At 42.6% G+C, this 20,866-nt stretch overlaps 3 protein-coding genes and 1 non-coding gene across 4 annotated transcripts; 2 read left to right on the top strand and 2 right to left on the bottom strand.

The window, feature by feature from the left end:
* Nucleotides 1-1,729: 1,729 nt before the first annotated feature.
* Nucleotides 1,730-8,873, bottom strand: LOC127765640 (uncharacterized). The gene is made up of 11 exons (XM_052290581.1): nucleotides 8,697-8,873; nucleotides 8,538-8,606; nucleotides 8,175-8,363; nucleotides 7,017-7,148; nucleotides 5,961-6,100; nucleotides 5,347-5,430; nucleotides 4,851-4,991; nucleotides 3,682-3,783; nucleotides 3,191-3,361; nucleotides 3,031-3,110; nucleotides 1,730-2,591 (listed from the first exon to the last, which is right to left on the bottom strand). The coding sequence occupies exons 1-11, from the start codon at nucleotides 8,731-8,733 to the stop codon at nucleotides 2,543-2,545; spliced, it is 1,194 nt and encodes a 397-aa protein (XP_052146541.1). The 5' UTR covers nucleotides 8,734-8,873; the 3' UTR covers nucleotides 1,730-2,542.
* Nucleotides 8,874-8,943: 70 nt separating this feature from the next.
* On the top strand, nucleotides 8,944-10,009 carry LOC127766342 (cytochrome P450 89A2-like). The gene is made up of 2 exons (XM_052291412.1): nucleotides 8,944-8,958; nucleotides 9,314-10,009. The coding sequence occupies exons 1-2, from the start codon at nucleotides 8,944-8,946 to the stop codon at nucleotides 10,007-10,009; spliced, it is 711 nt and encodes a 236-aa protein (XP_052147372.1).
* A 2,317-nt stretch (nucleotides 10,010-12,326) lies between these two features.
* Nucleotides 12,327-12,412, bottom strand: TRNAY-GUA (transfer RNA tyrosine (anticodon GUA)). The gene is given in 2 exon segments: nucleotides 12,327-12,362; nucleotides 12,376-12,412. It is a non-coding gene; the product is annotated as a tRNA-Tyr (tRNA).
* A 5,737-nt stretch (nucleotides 12,413-18,149) lies between these two features.
* Nucleotides 18,150-20,504, top strand: LOC127766973 (SEC1 family transport protein SLY1). Its single transcript, XM_052292165.1, has 2 exons — nucleotides 18,150-18,307; nucleotides 18,404-20,504. Exons 1-2 carry the CDS (start codon nucleotides 18,277-18,279, stop codon nucleotides 20,242-20,244), a joined length of 1,872 nt encoding a protein of 623 aa, XP_052148125.1. The 5' UTR covers nucleotides 18,150-18,276; the 3' UTR covers nucleotides 20,245-20,504.
* The last annotated feature ends 362 nt before the right edge of the window (nucleotides 20,505-20,866 follow it).

Genomic DNA, 20,866 nt, shown 5'->3' with positions numbered 1-20,866 from the left:
ATACTAGGTGAGTCTTTTTCACGATGTCAATATGTCATTACATAGTAATCCTACGGATATTACCTTAAATATTGAATTTAATCTTTAATATTTATACTGCACATACAGTTTACATCCCTTTCAGATTTTTTTTATTTTCTTCACCTTCTCAAATATCAACCGAAATATAATAATTTATACATCCAGTTTAATTGACTTTCAGTTATTAGTTATTAGGATAAAAATATAAATATGCTTATACAAATCCACGCAAGTATATTGTCCAAATAATTGCTTCAAAATTGAATCTATATAAAAATGCTCCAAATAATTAAGTTGTCGCATAACTTCTTAGTTTATTGTATCAAAATAGTACATACCTCACAAGTTGTTGCATTTATACGATCACTTATAAAGTTCTTATACTAAATTGCACATAGCTACCAAGTTGTTGCACTAGAGCACTCATTTCTCAAGTTCTTACACCAAATTGCACCCACATGCCAAGTTGATGCACCGTGGGTGTAATTTACTCTTTCTTTTACCAAAATGTTTTATAGGAAAATTGCTTTAAAAAAGTCACACTCCATCCGTTTCAGGTTATAAAACGTTTTGACTTTAGTCAAAGTCAAACTGCTTTAAATTTGAGTAAGTTTGAAGAAAAAAATAATAATATTTTCAACCCAAGACAAATTTAATATGAAAATATATTCAATTATTGATTTGATGAAACTAATCTGGTATTATAAATAATACTATATTTATCTATAAACTTAGTCAAATTTGAAGTAAAGTCAAAACGTCATATAACCTGAAACGGAGGAAGTATTAATCAATTTTTAAGTTTTTCCACTAATACATAGTTAATCATACACTAATGAGCCTTAGGCTGTGTTCGTTACTTGGGGTTGGGAACCCATCCCCTCCGCACGGAAAACGGAGTGGTCCATTAGCGCATGATTAATTAAGTATTAGCTAATTTTTTTTCCAAAATAGATTAATTTGATTTTTGTAAGCAACTTCCGTACATAAATTTTTTCAAAAAACGCACCGTTTAGCAGTTTGAAAAGCGTGCACGTGGAAAACGAGAGAAGGGGTTGGGAACCAGCGGTAAAGAACCCTAAGTGATATTTGCCACTACTTGAATCTTCCTTTAACCCGTTTTTAAAATGTTTTTCAGTTTCATTCAAATTGAGGTTTCCCGTTGTATACGTTGAGGAGGCTAGGAACCCTTCCTCTCCAGCATATAAAACAAAGCGATTAATTAACATATGATTAATTAACATATGATTATAATTAAGTAATAGTAATGAGTAAATTACACTCACGGTACAACAACTTGGTAGATGAGTGCGATATAGTGTAAGAACTTGAGAATTGAACATTTGAGTGTAACAACTTGACAAGTGGGTGTGTTCTAGTATAAGAACTTGACAATTTAGTATTTTGATGCATCAACTTATGCTAGGTGAGTTTTTTTCACAATGTCAATATGCCAATACATAGCAATCCTACAGATATTACAGATATTACCTTATAATATTGAATTTAATCTTTAAGAATTATACTGTACATCCAATTACCTTAAAGAATTTTTGTTTTCTTCATCTTCCCAAATCTCAACCAAAATATAATAAATTGACTTTCAGTTATTAGTTATTAGGATAAAAATATAAATATGCTTATATACACATCCACGCCTGTATATTGTCAAAATAATTACTTAAAAATTGAATATGTATAAATAGTGCTCCAAATAATTAAGTTGTCACATAACTTCTTAACTTATTGTATCAAAATCATACATATCTTGCAAGTTGTTGCATTTATGCGATCACTTATGAAGTTCTTGTACTAAATTGCACTTAGCTGCCAAGTTATTACACTAGAACGCTCATTTCTCAAGTTCTTGTACCAAATTGCACTCACCTGCTAAGTTAATGCACCGTGTGCGCAATTTACTCAATAGTAAAAAACATATACTGCAAGCACAGTTAGGAGAGTATAGAACCTATCCCATCTAGGAATTTATCGCGCAGGCACAGCCATCTTGATAGTACAGTTCCAAAAGGTGGCTCATACACTGCAACAAATGAAAATCCATTACCATCTCGCAGTCATATTGTGCTTGTCTAGTACTCCCTCCGTCCAAAAAGACCCCACCTAAGAGCGGTGTGATCCTCTTAGTACAATGAATTCGTTACACTAGGAAGGGTCACATTCCATCTTTAATTATTATTTTTTTTGATCGGAGGGGATATACTCTGCAAAACAGCAGTTGCTATCTAGGAAGCACCGATGCACATAATCAGTGATCAATAAAATGACGTAACAGTAGTTCGGTATGTTCACATAGACATTATAATGGGCATCACACAGATGCAGCAAAAAGTACTCTCAGATATCTCACCGTCAGTTCGAGTTAGCACAATGAAACTTCTGCGATAGTCACCGACTCGCCATTCAACTTACGAAAGGGAACCAGTTCAGGGATTCAATGCCAAAAGAGCCTTGTGGAAAGGTAAAACATGAACCAGAACATCCGCAGCAAAACCCATACAGTTCAGTTAGCCGAAGTGCTTTGGGACACCTTCAAGAACTCTAGAGCTTCCCTGCATATATCAAGAACTACTATCATCAGAACAAAATAATGAAGCAGCGACATGTTTGGAGAACCATCAAGATTACATGGTGTTGTAATTAGCAAGTGTTTAGATGCCAACGTGCAGAAACACGTCACCACAGAATGCCACATATATCCTTTGTTAATAAACCTCTCATTGATATTATGCGCTGATCATTGTCGAATTCTTCTGTTTTTATTATTCTCCTAGTAATAATATTAACACGGAGCATGCAAATTAACACGGTTATGTGCTGATCATTGTTGAATTCTTCTGTTTTTCTTGTGTTGATCAAAAGCGAATGGAGGGAGTATTTCACAAGTTTTTAAGGATAGGGTGTGAGTAAATCTTGAATCTAGCTACAGCATATGAAACCATTCAATTTATCATCATAAGATCTAGCATGACCAAAGGGACATAGGATTACCGTAATGCATTTTCAATCTCAACGTCCTCAGGATCCAACTTGAATCCATCAAAAAGTGCTTCACACGCGCTCACATAGTCCTGCCAAAAAAAAAAATCAAGCTAACATTGAAAACCATCTGCAGCACAAACACAAAAAGGGTAATAATCTTCTATCTAACCTTCAGTAACATTAAAGCTGCACCCTGACGGTAGCAGGCCTTCGGCCAGTCAGGCCGCATTTTTCTGCATTCATGAGCATCCACCAAAGCCTTGCCTCCTTCACCCAGATAAAGCCAGCAAAGGCTCCTATTGGACAGCAGGGTTGCATCATCAGGGTCAAGGTCCATGGCCTACATCCAACCAGAAAGGGCATTGGTGCGAAAAAAAAAAGTTGCCTGTCTGTAAAAAAACAAAATTAAGGAAGAAAAAAGGAAAGCAACCGATCAAAAGTTTGGATCTTGTCAGAAGTTGATTTAACGTGTTTAAATCTTAGATACAACTAAAAGCCATCTCAGAGAATACTTCAGATTATGGTGTTTGCATTCATGAAAATGTACTCGTTATGAAATCATTGAGAAGCTTCCCTGCCTCATGTAGAAAGCTTACACAAACCACTACAGCATATATTTTGGAAAAGAGAAACACAGGAAATAATTGTGCTCTATTATACCTCACTGTAGAATCCTGCTGCAGAAAGATAATCCTTCTTCTCAACTGCCTCAAGCCCTAACGACTTAAACTCTGCAATTTTCCTTCGATTCACAGGTTTGTCCTGATAAAGTGAATCATAAAAAATATCAAATAAACGAAAACCTTGCAGAACACATGGGAAAGATATACTAACTGTAAAACAACTATTGTGAATATTCCAGGAAAGATACATTTGATTGCTCAAACGTGATGTTTCAAGCACTCATGATATTCTACAAGTATCCATCTGCATTATCAATAAATTCTAGCTACTAAACTATCAAAACCTGTTAATATCACCTTTAGGGTAGCTATCCTTATCGCCATAGCACATTCTACATTAAAATAATCTTACCAGTCAAGAGCCCAAGAGACATACACCCCACTCCGTCTCCTACTTTCTATATAATCATAGGATAATTTCCCCATGATCACAATAGCACTGCTAAAGTTTTGTTAATACCAATATGGACAAATTGATGTGTTATTCCCTAGGAAATATGGGAATATATGCTATGCAATAATACTTGGGCATAGCTCCAACTAAAAATTATGAGAAATAATAAGCCAGAAAAGGTTTGTAGGTTTACTTCATGCTTTATTACCATGTATAAATATAGATTCCAAATTTGAATAATGTTAAAGAGTAACAACAAAGGGCAATGATGAAACATTTAACTCTAAACACTTTTCATAATTTTACTTTTTTGTTGCTATGACTACAATCAATTTGAGCCCAAAAAATTATACCATAAACATGTCTAGAAAGTTTGGATTTTTTTTCCCTGAAAATTTTTAGATAGGTTGCACCATGATTGCATCCAAGCAGTTTTATTGGTGGTCTAAGGTGGCATATCCCTGTCTCAGCGCCATAGTGTGCGAGGCGTAAGGCAAGGCAATGCAACATGAGGTGCCATTGCTCAAAGGTTGTTCTGGATTATATAGAGAAGCACTGAGTTCATGCGTACACACAATAATTAGATGCTAACAGAACTACGATGGAGGAAATATGAATAGGAAACAAGGTAAATAAATCAACTAACCAGATACCTGCCTCAAAAGTTTTAGAGCTACATTGTTTACTAGGATTCTACTATGTACAAATTTCGAACTTCTAAATGCATGCCCTTTGTAGCAAAGAGGTCTTACATTGACGGGAATATGGTGATTGGCATCAATCTCTTCTGGTTCAGAATCCGAGAACACAGATGAACCACTATCTTCATCATCCATAAAAGTAGTTGACATATAATTCCAGATGACATCAGAGTAAGTAGCATCAGCTCCAGCCTATGATGCAAAAAGTTGTTACATATCTGGCTGCAAGATTGTCTTGGGTAATATGTAGCAATTTGCTTCAGATATGAAACGAACGACTTAATGTCACTACCTCTGTCATCATACATATGGCAGAAAAATCAATGGTGGTAGGTTTCAAAAAAACATGGTTAAGAAAGTTTCCACACTGAGTGTTTTATGTGGCTAAGAATGTGTATTGGGACACAAATGTAGTTCATGTTCGCAACCAAAATGCCAACAAAAGAAAGTCAAATTGTCCTCACTTGAGTGTGGAAAATGTCAAAACAAAGCAGGCAGTCCAAAGATAATCTTAGAATTTGATGTGGCTAATATTAAGCATCAATACCTCAACCAGCAGCTCCATACATTTTGCTGATGCAGCTTTCATAGCAAGGAGGAGAGGTGTTATACCGTTTACCATCTTGTTGCACTGATTAGAAACATTAAGCATATTAGGCCCTTAAAATGATGTTTCCATTCAAACAATTGAACATTTATCTTGTGCAAAGAGGGCCTGTTCAAATTTTTCAAGTAGCTTTGTATGTATCCTCGGTAACAAGGGGTTGTATATGAAGGGCCTAAAGGGCAGGCTTAAGACCCCAAAACAAAAATATGACCATAATACAGATATCTACTTAAAAATGCAATATTAGGAGTTTGAACATGAGTTGATGAAATACTTTCGAAGTTTCAATACTTGTTACCGAGTCATTTTATCAAACAACGGCAACATGGTATTGAAGAGTTCTAGGTTACCTGTGTGACAAAAGATTAGCTAGCAAAGCTCACACTCAATTTATTTTTCCATAACAGCACCAAACGATCAGACAATATTACAACAATAAATAAGATGGAAGATGACAACAGGGCAGTTAGGACTATAATGATCCTTAATAAGCAAACAAATGAAACCAGGGCAATTTAAGGGCTATGGTAGAAATTTCATGTAGCTGAACTTACATCTGCATTGTTGTCCAACAATATCTTCATGGTGCCATCCTGCCCTTCTTTAGCAGCAAGATGAAGTGGTGTCCCAAAAGTAGACATTGGGTCAACATAAGCTCCTTTTGCAAGCAATAGTTTTACGGACTCACAATCACCTGAATAAAACAAATCAAGTACTTATTAGTCCAGATCAGGTACAAAACAAATCAGGTAGTACAAAGGAGGATACTGGTTAGTTCTGACAACATCTTTCTTTCCAAAAAATGTTGGAACTTGATTTGTCCTGAACATCTGCTTTAAAATTTAAAGTAAAAAAGGATGGTAGTCCATAAAACTAAGATCATTAAGTTAACAACATGGCAGGATCACAACTCTAAAAGCAGCTTCCCACCAAGCTCCTAGTCCACAACTAGGCACTAGACACCAGGGCACTGGCCTGCTGCCCATCTCTTATACAATATCTGTAATTCTGCATAGGACCAATAGCTGCTGAAAATTAAAAAAACGCAAGGTGGAATATTTTGTACTACCTCTGTCCCATATTAGCTGTCATTCTAGGTTGTTTAGCATGGATTAAGGTTTGACAAAAAAGACTTTAGTGCCCTTTATTAAATGATGTATGGTTGGATGTGGGAGGATAGTTGAGGGTAGAAAAGAAAAAAATTTGAATTAGAAGTGATTGATGGGACAAGTATTACTCCATTGTGACAACTATTTTGGGACAATATTTGAATCCTAAAGAGACAACTAATTTGGGACGGAGGGAGTAAGTTGGCAAAAGCCTGTGGTTATAATAAGATTACTCCTATACATAGTGGAGCCATAAACATTAGGAAGGCCAAAGGGGGAATTAAAATTATATGTGAATATGCACCCTGCACCCATTTCTGTGTTTTGTACACCTATGAATATTCACACCCATATAAGCGCATATGCACATAAATCCAGTACCAGAAAAACAAAGCCTTAAAAGACTAAAAGGTGTATGAACATAGCCATCCAAAATACACAACTTAATAAAAACAGCAATGCGTTGATTGAAAACAGAGATACATGTTTATAGTAGGAGACCTAATCCAGCGGCAGAATGTAGAGGGGTAAGCCCACAGCACATGGCTAGGTCTGGATTGGCGTCATGATTAAGAAGATACTTGGCAATTCCCCGATGCCCAGAATGTACCGCCTTAAGTAGAGATGTTCTACCTGTCAAGAAAATAGATAATGAAGCTTATTGATGCAAAGAACTATCAGGGTTCAGTATAGAAAGTTAGAAACATTCTCTTTATTTTTTAGCCTTTTCTAATAAAGTTTTAAAAATAAATCTACAGTAAATTACTTTAAACAAACTGTTGGCCACGCTGCTATGAGGCACGGCAGCATTTTTTTCCATGCAACAGTATTTACCTGGTGTGGATTGCCTTGCCAAACCACCCTTATGGGTTTGGGCATTTGGCCAAAACCTTTTGTTAAAAAAACAGCTGACAAGAGAGTCTATTTTAAAATTTTCTGAAAAATAAAAACCAGAAAATGATGTTTTTCTAACAAAATATTTATCTATGTCAAAACATACAGCCAAATGCAATTGCTCCTCAAGGGAATAAAATATAGACAGGATTTTAGGTTTTGTATGAAGTAGAATTACAGAGTGCATGACCATAGATGAGGAGCATATTTTATTAAGTGCAAACATCAAATATCATGTTACCTAAAGTAACCAATAATTTACTGATGCCGAGATACATTTGTATGAACCACCCACTTCCGTAGGCTATAACAAGAGAGAACGGTTAATAGAAGTGCGCATGGCCTAATTTTGCATGAAACATTACATAACTACGCACAACAGAATATGACAAATGGGGGCAATCAGGCAAATCTAGTGCAATGTTCTATTGCTTTCTTATTCAACTTTGTGGAATAAATATTAATTCCTTCAAAGTGTTGTTCCAAAATGCCATGCACAACCCTAGGGAGCACAATCAATTAAGCAGCACTAAGTCATATTTCAAATCTATATACCAAGCAACTTGGCTAAACATAAACAGTGTCCTAACCTATGCATGAAAACCAAGATAATAGCTTCATTATGACTTTATTACAAAGTTAGAAATAGCATTTTACGAAGTTTCAAAAACTAGCATGTCCCTACTGCGGTAGTATGAGCAAATACCGGACTCCAAAGTCCTAGCTCTACAAACTCGGGCTCGGTTTTGTGAAAAAAGTATGGACCTTTGTCATCCGCATCATCCACATCCACCTGAAGCGTTTCGACCAGGTACTTGCACATCTCCATGTGGCCATGGGAGGCAGCCATATGCAGCACCCCTGTACCTTCCTCGCCCGGCACGCCTTCCACCCTCACATCCTCTACGGCCTTCCTCAGGCGGCCCCTCCCCATATCCAGAATCTTCGCCTGCCCTGCAAACGAATCACATACCACCACCAAACCAGAAAAAAAAAAAGAAAAACAGAGAGGAAAAAAAATTCAGCAAGTGTTGCGGCAAAACAGCAGGTCGCCGCAGTCCAGCAGAATCCATCCGATCCGAGCCCGGAACCGGAGGAGAGGGAGAGCGCGAGCGCGAGAGGGCGTACGCTTCAAACCGCGGAGGTCGCCGTGGAACGCCGCCTGCATGAGCTTGAACCGCGGCGTGTGGCGCATCACTGCGGAAAAGGGAAGGGAGAGAGAGTGGTCAGTCAGCTCTCTTGGTGGGGCTAGGGTTAGTGGAAGGGGGGGGGGCGGGGGGCGCTTACCTTCGATGTTAGCGGGGAAGGGGAGCTCCTCCGCCATGGCGATGGGCGAGCGAGCGAGCGATCGATCGATCGATGGAGGAGAGGAAAATTGGGTAGGGTTTAGGAGGGCAGGGAGAGGGGGGAGAGGAGGAGGAGCTTGGGGGGTTTGGGGTTTTGAAATGGGGGAGAAGCCGAGAAGAGAAGCGAAGGGAGAAGGAAACGAGTGGAGGCGTACGTGAGAAGGAAGGGACGTCGCTGGTGGAAATCGATGAAATTGTTACGGGTACCAATATTTTTACGGACTTCTTACCCACAGCACAAAAATGAACGAGAACCCAAAAAAAAAAGCACTTTAGTGTGTGCTTTTTTTATTTATTTTTTCCACACAGAACTGCTAGGTCCTGGCTGGGGACTTTTAAGTTTGGCAAATTTTGCTACGGGACATCGCAATTGTGTGGTTTTAGCTCAGGGACACCGTGAAAGTGAAGTTTTGGGGGAAAACATCCCATAATCGTGGATATTTGCCGATAGACACCGCGTCGTCTAAAGGATACTTGCGGTGCTGACGTGGCGGACGGAAGTCCATTTTTTGACACGGTCGGACGTAAATACCCCTATGCCACGTCAAAAAAAAAAAGGGCCTCCCATCCGGCCACTCCCCACCGCCACAGCAGCAGGCGGCCGTCGAGGCCCTCGTCGTGGACATCGCCGCCCGGGTTGGCGGAGGCAGCGGCAGCGACGGCGAGGTGCTCGTCCGTGACGTCGTGCACGACGCCCTGTTCCCGGTGGCCGCGTGGTTCTGCTTCGGCGACGGCATCGGTGAGTGCGATGTGCGCGACCTGCAACGCGTGTTGCGGGAGTTCGAGCTCGATGTCGTGGTCGAGGGGTTCGGTGGCTCGATGCTGGCGAACCTCGTGCATTGGTGGCGGCTGCGCCGCTTCGTCGCATCCGGCCGCCGGCAGGCCGAGGTTTTCCTCCCTCTCATCTCCCAACGGCGGCGAACACAGCATCGCGGTGAACACAAGTTCCGTCCTTACGTCGACTCGCTCCTCGACCTACGCGTCCCTGTGGGAGACAACGCCGCCGCCGGCGAGGGCAAGGAAGAGCACCGCCTCTCCCATCGCGCGCTCACCGACGACGAGATGGTGGGCCTCGTGTCGGAGTTCCTCGGCAGCGGCACGGAGTCCGCCGTGTCGAACACCTTTCCCTGCCGAGCGGCGGCGTGCGGGTGCACTTCATCCTCGGGGACATCGGGCGGGACGGCAAGGCGTGGACAGATCCGGACGAGTTCCGGGCGGACAGGTTCATGGCCGGTGGCGAGGCGGAGGGGGTGAGCCCGCTGCCGAGGCCGAAGGAGGTGAGGATGATGCCGTTCGGCGCAGGGCGGAGGTATTGCCCAGCATGGGGCTCGGGGTGGCGCACGCCTGCCTCTTGGTGGCGGCGCTCGTGCGCGAGTTCGAGTGGGCGGCGGCGGCGACCGGCGGCGTGGAGCTGATGGAGGGAGAGAGATGAGGAGAGATCGAGAGGAGAAGAAATCGGAGAGAGAAGAAAAAGAAGAGAGGGACACTGTCAAGTGGGCCCCACATAACCTTATTATCTCTTGTGCAGAGGTATTTACGTCCGACCACGTCAAAAAAGGCCTCCCGTCCGCCACGTCAGCACGGTAGACGGCGCGGTGTTCATCGGTAAATATCCACGATTATGGGATGTCTTCTCCCAAAAATTCACTTTCGTGGTGTCCCTAAGCTAAAACCACACAATTGCGATGTCCTGTAGCAAAATTTGCCTTTTAAGTTTCGAGAAGTAGCTACTTGGTAGTAGTTAGTTTCTGTTTTTTTATTTACTTTTTGGATTCTATAATTACATATTGTATGAATCTGCCATTTTTTTAAACTTCAGAGGACCTATAGATTTTTGAGAGAAGTTATAGGGCAAATATTATTTTCTTTTAAGCGGGCACTAAAAATTGCCACGTCAAATATGACTAGGTGTATGAGAAAATAGAGAAGAGACAAGAAAAACAGACTATAGATTTAGAACTAGCTACAAGATTAGAACGGACTCCAAAACGTTACGTGTGTATGAGAGGTGAACCGAGAATTAACGGTGTAAAATATATTTATATGTATACAATATGTATATGTATAGGGAGATTGTTGAATTAACTTAAGATGACATGTTAATTTTTAAAGCTATTAATTGTACTATTAAACTTTCTAATCCTACGAAAGTTGAATGAAACAACCAAAACAATTTTATAAATAAATTTTCTATATATGTTTTCATGAATTAAAAGCTAATGCATAGAAATTTTAAGAAAATTCAAAATCAACTACTTTCCAAATTTTAAATGTCGGCAATAGTCAAACAATAGGAACGTACATGGCTACATGCTCAGTAAGTGAATCATATTTTAAGAAGGGAGGAACAAAAGTACACTCAGTATCGCTTTCCAAACTTGCTAGTAATATCTATGCATCGAAAATTTGTATGATATGGTAAATATCTATGTAATGAAAAATTTTATTGTATTTCCAAACTTAATGTTTCACATGGTATATTTCTAAACTTAATATTTCATTAGAAAAAAATTAATGCACGTGCGTTGCAACGGGTAAATGCTATTTTAATTTTATTATTGTTATATGATTTAGCTTAATTTTATTATCTTAATGTTTCACATTGGTAAATGCTATTTTTATTATTGCAATGGATAAAATTCACTGTGGAAATTCGTTTGGATATATTTTTTAGAAAATCATGAGCTGCAATTAGTAGTCTATTTTTCATCTCAAGTTACCATGAGAGTTTTTTTCAAAAGATTTCTAATACAATTTCTTATACGACTGCTTGTATACTTCCAAAAGGAAACAAACTTAAAATCCAACTCAAACATGGACCTATATTTCCAAAAACGACTCAAATACGGATGGCGTACCAAAATATCGGCAAAAACATCTTCAATTTTTATAATAGTAGAGAATAGCATGGTACCAATATTCCCATAAAACATGCTACGCAGCTCTGAGTGTGAACTTATTTTTCTGTTTGCAAATTGCAACATAGTTCATAGCCGCTGATGAGGAGAAAACATATCAAATCATGTCCAGTTCTTGGTCGATATTCTTCATAAGATGAGATCTCTATGAGAATATTTTGTTTGAAAAACACTGCATAAAAGATATCTTGAAGGTTAGACAACAAAAAATTCACATGTCAAATCCAGTCCAGTTCTTGGTCGAACTTATGAATGTCTATGAGAATATTTTGTTTGAAAAACAACTATATAAAAGTTATCTTGAAGGTTAGACAGCACAAAATTCGAAAAAAAATCACATGTCAAATCCAGTCCATTTCTTGGTCGTTCTTCTTAATAGGATGAGATGTCTATGAGAATAAACACTGCATAAAAGTTCTCTCGAAGGTTAGACAACACAAAATTCGAAAGAAACAAAAAGCAAAGAGAAAAAAAATATCTTATATCTTTAAGGGATGAGATGTCTATGAGAATAAACACTCATAAAAGTTCTCGAGAACGTTAGACAACACAAATTCGAAAGAAAGAAAAAAGCAAAGAGAGAAAAAAAGGATCTTATATCTTGATAGACAGCACAAAATTCCAAAAAGATAAGCAAAGAGGAAAAAAATTAATCCGACCTGCCGGATTCGAACCAGCGACCTAAGGATTCATCTGCAACTACTACAGTCCTCCGCTCTACCAACTGAGCTAAGGTCGGATAATGATTAAGCATGCATGTTAAATATGCTGTGTTTTTGTTTGCTTTCGTTATCGTAAAGGAAAAGAAGTCTAAATAACCCCCAGTTACAGTACCGTATATATAACCCCTAAAATGGTTTTACATAATAGTTTTTTTCTAATTTATATATAGGTTGAATGAGTTTGATCATATGTCATACACTTTGGACATATATATTTTATATATATAGTGAAAGTAACAAGCTTTCTTACACGAGAATTCACCACATCATCACAAATATATTAGCCGTTGAATAAAGATTTTAGATAAACAATGGCCATTGGATTAAAAGGGTTCATGTATTAAAAAAACCCACAAATGGACTAGACATATGGAAATTTCCGGAGGCTTCTAGTACCTCCTCCTAAACACATGATAAAAAAGAGAGAGGATAAAGAGAGAGCGCCACATCATCATCAATATATTAGCCATTGAATAAAGGGTTTGGATAAACAATAGCCATTGGATCAAAAGAATACATGTATTAAAAACACAAATGGGCTAAACATATGGAAATTTCCGAAGGCTTCTGATACCTCCTCCTAAACACATGATAAAAAAGAGGGGATAAAGAGGGAAGAAATATGATGCTTCCAGTGATTGCTCTTATAAACATATAATACAACTTATTTAAATTTACAGTTGGCTAGAGAAATCAGTACTTTGTAAAAAACAACTTATTATATCAAACTTTTTAAAAGCTTATCTAAACTAATAGGCCATATATGAAAGTTCTTAAACATAATCAAAAGTAGTTAAATGTATAGTTGACTAGGGAAATCAATACTTTGTAAAAAAAATAACTTATTATATGAAAACATTTTTAAAAGCTTACCTAAAACTAATAGACCATATAGAAAAGGTTCTTAAATAGGATTAAAAGTCGTGCATAGTGCGACTACGTGTCTAGTATATACTAAAATTTTGACTTCAATATTACTTTTTGCTCCCTATTAGCTCTCACTTACGAACAAGTACCAATAAAATAATAGCATAAGCACAGTAGGAGTCTCTACTGTTGTTTCACGTCAAAAAAATTAATAGCATGATATCACTGTATAAGAATAAATTAATGATTTATAACTGATCATATGCAAATATGTCATATTAGTTATTCAAAATTGTTCGTTTAAGCTTCTAAAATATGCAAAACCATCATCTAAAACCACCTTAGTAGGTAATATGGATGGTATGGCAAAGTTCAAGGGGCTAGATGTCCGGTTTTAAAGTTTAGGGTACTAGACGGACTTCCATGTAAAGTTTAGAGGGTAATTTGAAATTTTTTCCTATTGTCAATAGCATCTTCCTTTATATTCCAAAGAAAAAAGCTCATTTCTGATTGCTGCATGTTTATCCTATGGCAATTCTTTATTTGGCTCGATCCAATTACGATTTTTTTTTCGAATTGACCACAACCAAAACTAAACCACCATCTACGTGTGTGTTTATAATAATAACTAATTGATACTCCGTGCTTTACCGCGGGATATGTGGATGAATACATGTTATACAATACATTATAAAAATGATAGACATATATGCTTAAATAATGTGAAAATGATGTGAACATGATGATTTGACATTGCTTGCACGCTGAGTTCTAAAAATACAGCAAAATTACAAATGATATGCTATGTTTTCATGCTTCATTTGCGAAACAATTTTGAGAATGAAAAATTAGATATTACTTAAGAGCAGGCAATACATTCCTCCGTGATACCTCGACAAACCCGGACAGTAAAACCACTGTAGCAGTGATACAAAGGAATTCCCTCCTAACACGACAATGAATATATCCCAAATAGTGCTAATATTAAAGGGGCTATCTATACATCTTGTGACAGAAAATCCCACCTCCTATCATTTAAATTTTGGACCATTGGATATGCTTCAAGATTCATGCATACCCTTTTAACCCTAACTCCTCTCTTAGTCCCCCGATTCAGATCGCACGCCGCCACCACTCGCGCGATCCCCCGCCACCATCGCCGCCACCGCCCCACCGCGCCGCCGCCCGCCTCGCAGGCTGGCCAGAAGGGGTCAACGGCGCCGGCGAGGCCCCCCCCCCCCGGCGAGCCCCCTCCCCCTCGCCCCCTCTCCCCCTTCCCTCCTCTCCTTGAGGTGGCGACGGCGAGGTGCCCCCGCCCCGCCGTCTTCCCCGTCTCCGGCGGCTCCCCGCCACCGGATCCGCCACCACCGACTGCCGCCTCCTAATCTCACGCTTGCTTTTCCCCCGCCGCCGACGCCGGCCCACCGCCCTCCTCCATCCCCGCGGCAGCGGCGGCGCCGCCGCCTCGCCGCCCGCCGGAGTCCACCGCCCACCGCCGGTCCTCCGCCGCCCATGGCCATCCCTCTAAGCCCCGAGGAAACCCCCCTCTTCCCCCTCCCCCAACCCCCCTCCTATCCTCACCCCAACCCCAAAGCCTAACCCGCTGGAGTTGGGGTGTCACCGGCGCCGGAGAAGAAGGGGAGCCCGCCGGAGTTGGAGGAGAGAAGCCGATGCACGAATCTTGGCATGGATCCAATGTTCCAAAATATGTAAGATTTCTTCCCCAAATTTCATTCGAATGACATATAGCAATCCCGAATATTAAATTCCCTATACAGTTCAACTTTGAGAAGGTCATTTTATTACGGAGAAAACAAGGTTGATGGTAACAAGCACACCCATACAATATCATAACTCATCTTCGCCAGAAATAACGAAGGAAGTGCTGACTGGTTGGTTTAGGGATGATATTGTGGCTGATTTTTCTGTTCCCCGAGAGGTATTCCCTTGTTACTTTGTTAGGGAACGAGTGATCCAGCAGCGTGCGGTGGTGGTGGCGGCGTGGAGCTAAGAAAATAGCGAGGAGCATTGAACTGTTCTCATGTTCATGACAGATATAAATCCATTCAAACTTAACCTATATTCTTTTGCGCATTGTTTTGATTTGATTCGTTTGATGATGGCATGTGCAACAATGGAGCTGGGATGGTTAGGGTGTGTTTGGATGATGGGTTAGGAGAGGTGGGATTAGGAAATGAAAATGAATGGATGGATAGGATGAAATGGAGTGAGAAGAATGGATGGCTAGGATTGAAGCTTCAAAGGTGGAAAATCATATCCCAAACCCATTATCCAAACATGGCATTAATGGATTTGGTGGCATCGCTGCGGCCGCGGCTTACTTGTTCCGTTGCTGTGTTCCTATCCGTGTTCCGTACCACGTGGAGGCTATCGGTTTGTTGATTGTTTCTATGTAGCCCCACCATAAACGGAGATTATTCTCTCCATCCGTCACCTGATAACGCAGTTAGCGATTACTCCTAATTAGCGTGGCCCTCCAAGAAAACAAAGGCGTCAAATAAAAATTAAGTCGGCAAACATCAGTCAGTTTTTCAGAAATAGATTAAGGTTTACATATGGCACAGTATTATCGAATCACAATCATTTTCTTCGTAACAGCAATGGCTTCTCCATCTAATCTTTCAGGGTCAGCCAAGGTCACAGATTCACCGCATGAGCAAGTGACAACCATGTTGACGGAACCAGCTGCCTCTGCTGCAACGTCTATACTGCATCACTCAGGGGCAAGCTTCGATCTTCACTTCTTTACCATAGCAAACAATAGTTGCCAGCAGCTATGGAGTTCCACATTTGGTACTGGCCATTGAATTACACTAATGGGTTGTTTGGTTGCCTGATCCAAATCCCCTGCTCGTTCGGAACAGCACAAGTTCACAGGAGCCAGTGCCGCGTCCCTTCTTTGTGAGCGACTAGGAGCAGCGGTCGCCGGCGAAGCACAGCAGACGACGAGCAGCAAGCGCCGGCGAAGCGACGGCCAGATCCGACTCGTGCAGAGTGAAAAGTACTACTAGTAGTACTCGTTTTTTTTAAGTCAGTAGTGACGGCGTCATATTCTACAGTGGGCGAACCGAGCCCACCACCAAAACCCAAACAAACCGATGGCCTCCACATGGTACGGAACACGGATGGGGACACAACAACGGAACAGTGAAGCCGCGGCCCATGGCTGCCGCTGCCGGTTGGACGATGTTGCCGTCTAGGGCTTATAGCGAGCCGTTCACAATCTAGTTACATGGAACAGAAGACAACACAGACCAAAACCAATGCGGAAGCAGTTACGGACGACAGAAACAATATATATTTTTTATAATATATGTATGTCAAGGAGTGATCCTCTTTAGCGGGAGATCGTGAGACCCCTCTTTTGTGAGTTCGGCCGGGGGAAAAAGCTCGCCTCTGGAAATCGCGTATCCGTCTCCAAGGCTCCTAGCTAGCTCGCACACAGCAAAATTATACAGGTTCGGGCCGCTATGAAGCGTAATACTCTACTCCTGTGTATGGGATTTAGACTGAGAGTTACAAGGGTTCCTAAACTCGGGATAACATTCTTACTTCCCTCCTCCTCGAGCTCAGGTTTTCTGAGAGTCGTCCCCTTTCTCAGTGGGCAAGGTCCTCCTTTTATACCTCAAGGAGATACCACATACACCGCCTCTACCTACTCTTCTCTTGGGTGGGGACCCACCCTACCTTGACCGGAACTCGACCCGTGCTTTCGCCTGGAAGCTAAACCACAGCTTTTCCTTGAGCGGGGCCCAGCGCCGTCCCTCGCCTGACACGGGGGACAGCCCTGTCATTCCCTCATTAATGGGTGAAGACTTGTGGTGGCGGCCCTTCGAATGACCCTCCGATGGGACGGGTCATACCTACCTCCACTCCGCCGGAGGCAGATGCAACATGGGAGCATGGTTGTCTGTTCAGTCAGACGTGATCGGCGTCAAGCCGGTCACAGACCGGTCATTCTTGACCATCGCGCGCCAGTCGGGCACGCCGCCCGTCTGCCCCACTGCGACAGGGGGCAGTTGGGGCGCTACGCGCATTAAAGTAGGTTCAACCTGGGCCCCCTCCTCGCTTGCTCCCCCGCCAAAAGGCGGCTGGGCGAGGGCCTCGGGGCAAAGCGATGCAAGGGCCCGAGGGGCATGACGTGGCACCCTGAGGCCCCCCGCGCCAGCCGCTCCTGTGACTCGCAGAATGCGGGGGTAGGACCAGGCTCTAAGGACACGTGGCAGGATGGGAAGGTAGATTCCCCTCACTTCGCATACCCCCGGCCCCATATCTCCGACAATGTAAATATAAAGAGAAGATAAAAGGTAAAGATATGAATACACCTTTTTTTTAAGAATTACACAGTGTAACGCAGACACTCACAACGCACACACACTCACCCCTATGAATGCACGTACGCAAACTCTACCCCTATGAGCATTTTTGAAGGCTGAGCACCCTTTTTAATAATAGGTATACGGTATTTCTGGTAATTATAAGTCCAAGTATAGTAGGTATTTTGAATCCGTAAAACCGATAAATTGACCATTCATCTTATTATTTGAAAAAAACATAAATATTTCGTGCAATTGGCTTTAAATATGAGCTTTGATCATTCTTATTATTAATTTTTTTAATTATTATTTATTTTATCGTGACTTTTTTTAATTAAATGTATCTTAAGCATGACATATATTTTTACACGTTTAACTAAAATTCTAAATAAGACGAATGATCTGTGTTAAATATTTACATTATCCCAAAATGATTCATTTTCTAAACGAAGTCATGAGATGGGGGCAATGGTGTAATTGGGTTTCCGCGTCATCAAGTCCCCATCTGACTGACAGAACAAATCAACGGCCACGATCTGATCGCGTTTCCAACTGCAGCCATCTCAACTTCTCAACTCCCTCTCCTGTGCTTCTCTCCCCCTTTCTCTCACCGACCTCCCCTCCCCTTGCAGATCTGATCGACGACGGCGATCGCCGGACCACCACCGCCCGCCGCCATGGCGCTCACCCTCCGCAAGAAGCAGCTCGGTAAGCTCCAACTCACCCCCACCCCCCCGTCCTCTCTTCCCCCCTTCCTCTCCGATCTGACCGAGCGCTCGCTTGCTCTCTCTCTGCGTGATCCAGATTCGATCGTGAGGATGCTGCACCTGAACCAGCAGCTGCAGGGCTCGCCGGACGGGGTCGGCGGAGGGGTGGGGTCGGCGGAGGAGGAGGAGGCGTACAAGATCCTGGTGATGGACTCCCCCTGCGTCGCGCTCCTCGCGCCGGTGCTCCGCGTCGGGGAGCTCCGGAGGCACGGCGTCACGCTCCACCTCAACATCGACAAGGCGAGGCAGCAGGTCCCCGACGCCCCCGCCGTCTACCTGCTCCGCCCCACCGCCGCCAACGTCGACCGCGTCGCCGCCGACGCCGCCGCGGGCCTCTACGCCTCCTTCCACCTCAACTTCTCCACCTGCGTCCCGCGGGCCCTCCTCGAGCGCCTCGCCTCCGCCACCGCCGCCTCCCGCTCCGCGCACCGCGTCGCCCGCGTCGCCGACCAGTACCTCGACTTCGTCTGCCTCGAGGAGGGGCTCTTCTCCCTCGCCCAGCCCAGGGCGTACGTCGCGCTCAACGACCCCGCCGCCGCCGAGGCCGACATCACCGCGCTCGTCGACGCCATCGCGCTCGGCCTCTTCTGCGTCGTCGCCACGCTCGGCGCCGTGCCCGTCATCAGGTGCGCTCGCGGCGGGCCGGCAGAGATGGTCGCCGCCGCGCTTGACGCCCGCCTCCGCGATCACCTCATCGCCAAGCCCAATCTCTTCACTGAGGCCGCGTCCACAGCAGTTGCATCCTTCCAGCGGCCACTCCTGTGCCTGTTTGATAGGAATTTCGAGCTTTCGGTGGGGATCCAGCATGATTGGAGCTACCGCCCGTTGGTCCACGACGTGCTCGGCCTGAAGTCGAACAAATTGAAGTTGCCAGAGAAGTATGATTTGGATGACACTGATCCGTTCTGGGTGGCAAACAGCTGGTTGCAATTCCCCAAAGTGGCAGAGGAAATTGAGGCCCAGCTTGCCAAGTACAAGCAGGATGTGGATGAGGTGAACCAGCGCACAGGTGGTGGCAGGGATGGTGTTGAGTTTGATGGCACCGATCTCATTGGCAACACCAGGCATCTCATGAATGCTGTGAACTCGCTCCCAGAATTGACGGAACGGAAGAAGATGATTGACAAGCACACGAATATTGCAACGGCGCTGCTTGGCCATATCAAGGGGAGGTCTCTGGATGGATATTTCGAGTGTGAGAATAGTATGCTCGTGGATGGCACCTTGGACCGGACCAAGTTGATGAACCTGCTGAGAGGGAACGGCACCAAGGAGGATAAGCTCCGACTGGCTGTGACCTACCTGCTTTCCTTCGAGACACCAGTGCCATCTGACTTAGAGCAGGTTGAGGCCGCTCTGCGTGAGTCAGAAGTGGACATGTCCGCGTTTCAGTATGTAAAGAGAATAAAGTCACTGAATTCCCAGTTCGCTGGTGCATCAAACACCGCAAGCAAGGTTAACATAGTTGATTGGGCAGAAAAGCTTTATGGGCACTCCATTAGTGCCATGACAGGTGTGAGGAATTTGTTATCAGATGGAAAGCAGCTGGCCGTTACAAGGGCTGTAGAAGCTTTGATGGAGGGGAAACCAAATCCTGAAGTTGACAACTACCTACTATTTGATCCACGGGCCCCTAAATCAGGAACTGCTGGACAGTTCAGAGGACCCTTTAGAGAGGCCATTGTTTTCATGATTGGTGGTGGAAATTACATTGAATACAGGAGCTTGACAGAGCTAACACAACGTTCACAGACTACCAAGCAAGTCATATATGGAGCAACTGAAATTCTTAATGGGGTGGAGTTTATTCAGCAACTCTCAGAACTGGGGCAGAAAGCAGGGTTGGGTGGTGTCAGCAGCAGCCTGCCACCCCAGTAAACAGGCTCCTTCAAGATATTTTGATGTTAATGGGTGTTTAAAGCTTCCTAGATCAGTGGTATCTTACCAGACTTTTGATGTTAAAGAGTGGTCCAGACTGCATAGATCAATGGTATCCAATTTCCAAAAAGCTCAGGTTTATGGCCTTGCTTTGAATGTCATCTATACAAAGTTTTCTTATGATTTTATCTTTCCCAAGTCTGATATGAAGTGTCCATGTATGCTCATTTTCTTTTATCATCATTGATTTCTTTTGTCTCCTTTTGGTTCTCTGAGATTACCGAAATTATTCAGTGAAGTATTTTTTGCACACTCCAATCAGTTCATATCAACACAACCATACACTAGAAATAATCCATTAAAAATTTGATGTAGATGATATCATGGAAAAACTGCACAGAAATAGGTACTGCTGCATGATCCTACAGATTAGGTGAAACTGTCAGCTTTTGAATAGACCTCAAAACCTAGGGTAAATCATAGAACCAATGCTGTGGGTATGGTAAATCATAGAATTTTTCTATAATATGAATAATACTAGCTTATATGCATATGTGCATGTTTCTTCAAGAGTGTAGCTATGCGTTACAGTTGCAGGTAACATTGGTTGGTTGAGTTGTGC

This window comes from Oryza glaberrima, chromosome 3, assembly GCF_000147395.1.
Source record: "Oryza glaberrima chromosome 3, OglaRS2, whole genome shotgun sequence".
Classification (NCBI taxonomy): Eukaryota; Viridiplantae; Streptophyta; class Magnoliopsida; order Poales; family Poaceae; genus Oryza; species Oryza glaberrima.
The sequence above is the reverse complement of the archived record's forward strand: the minus strand, read 5'-3'. Positions and strand labels throughout refer to the sequence as shown.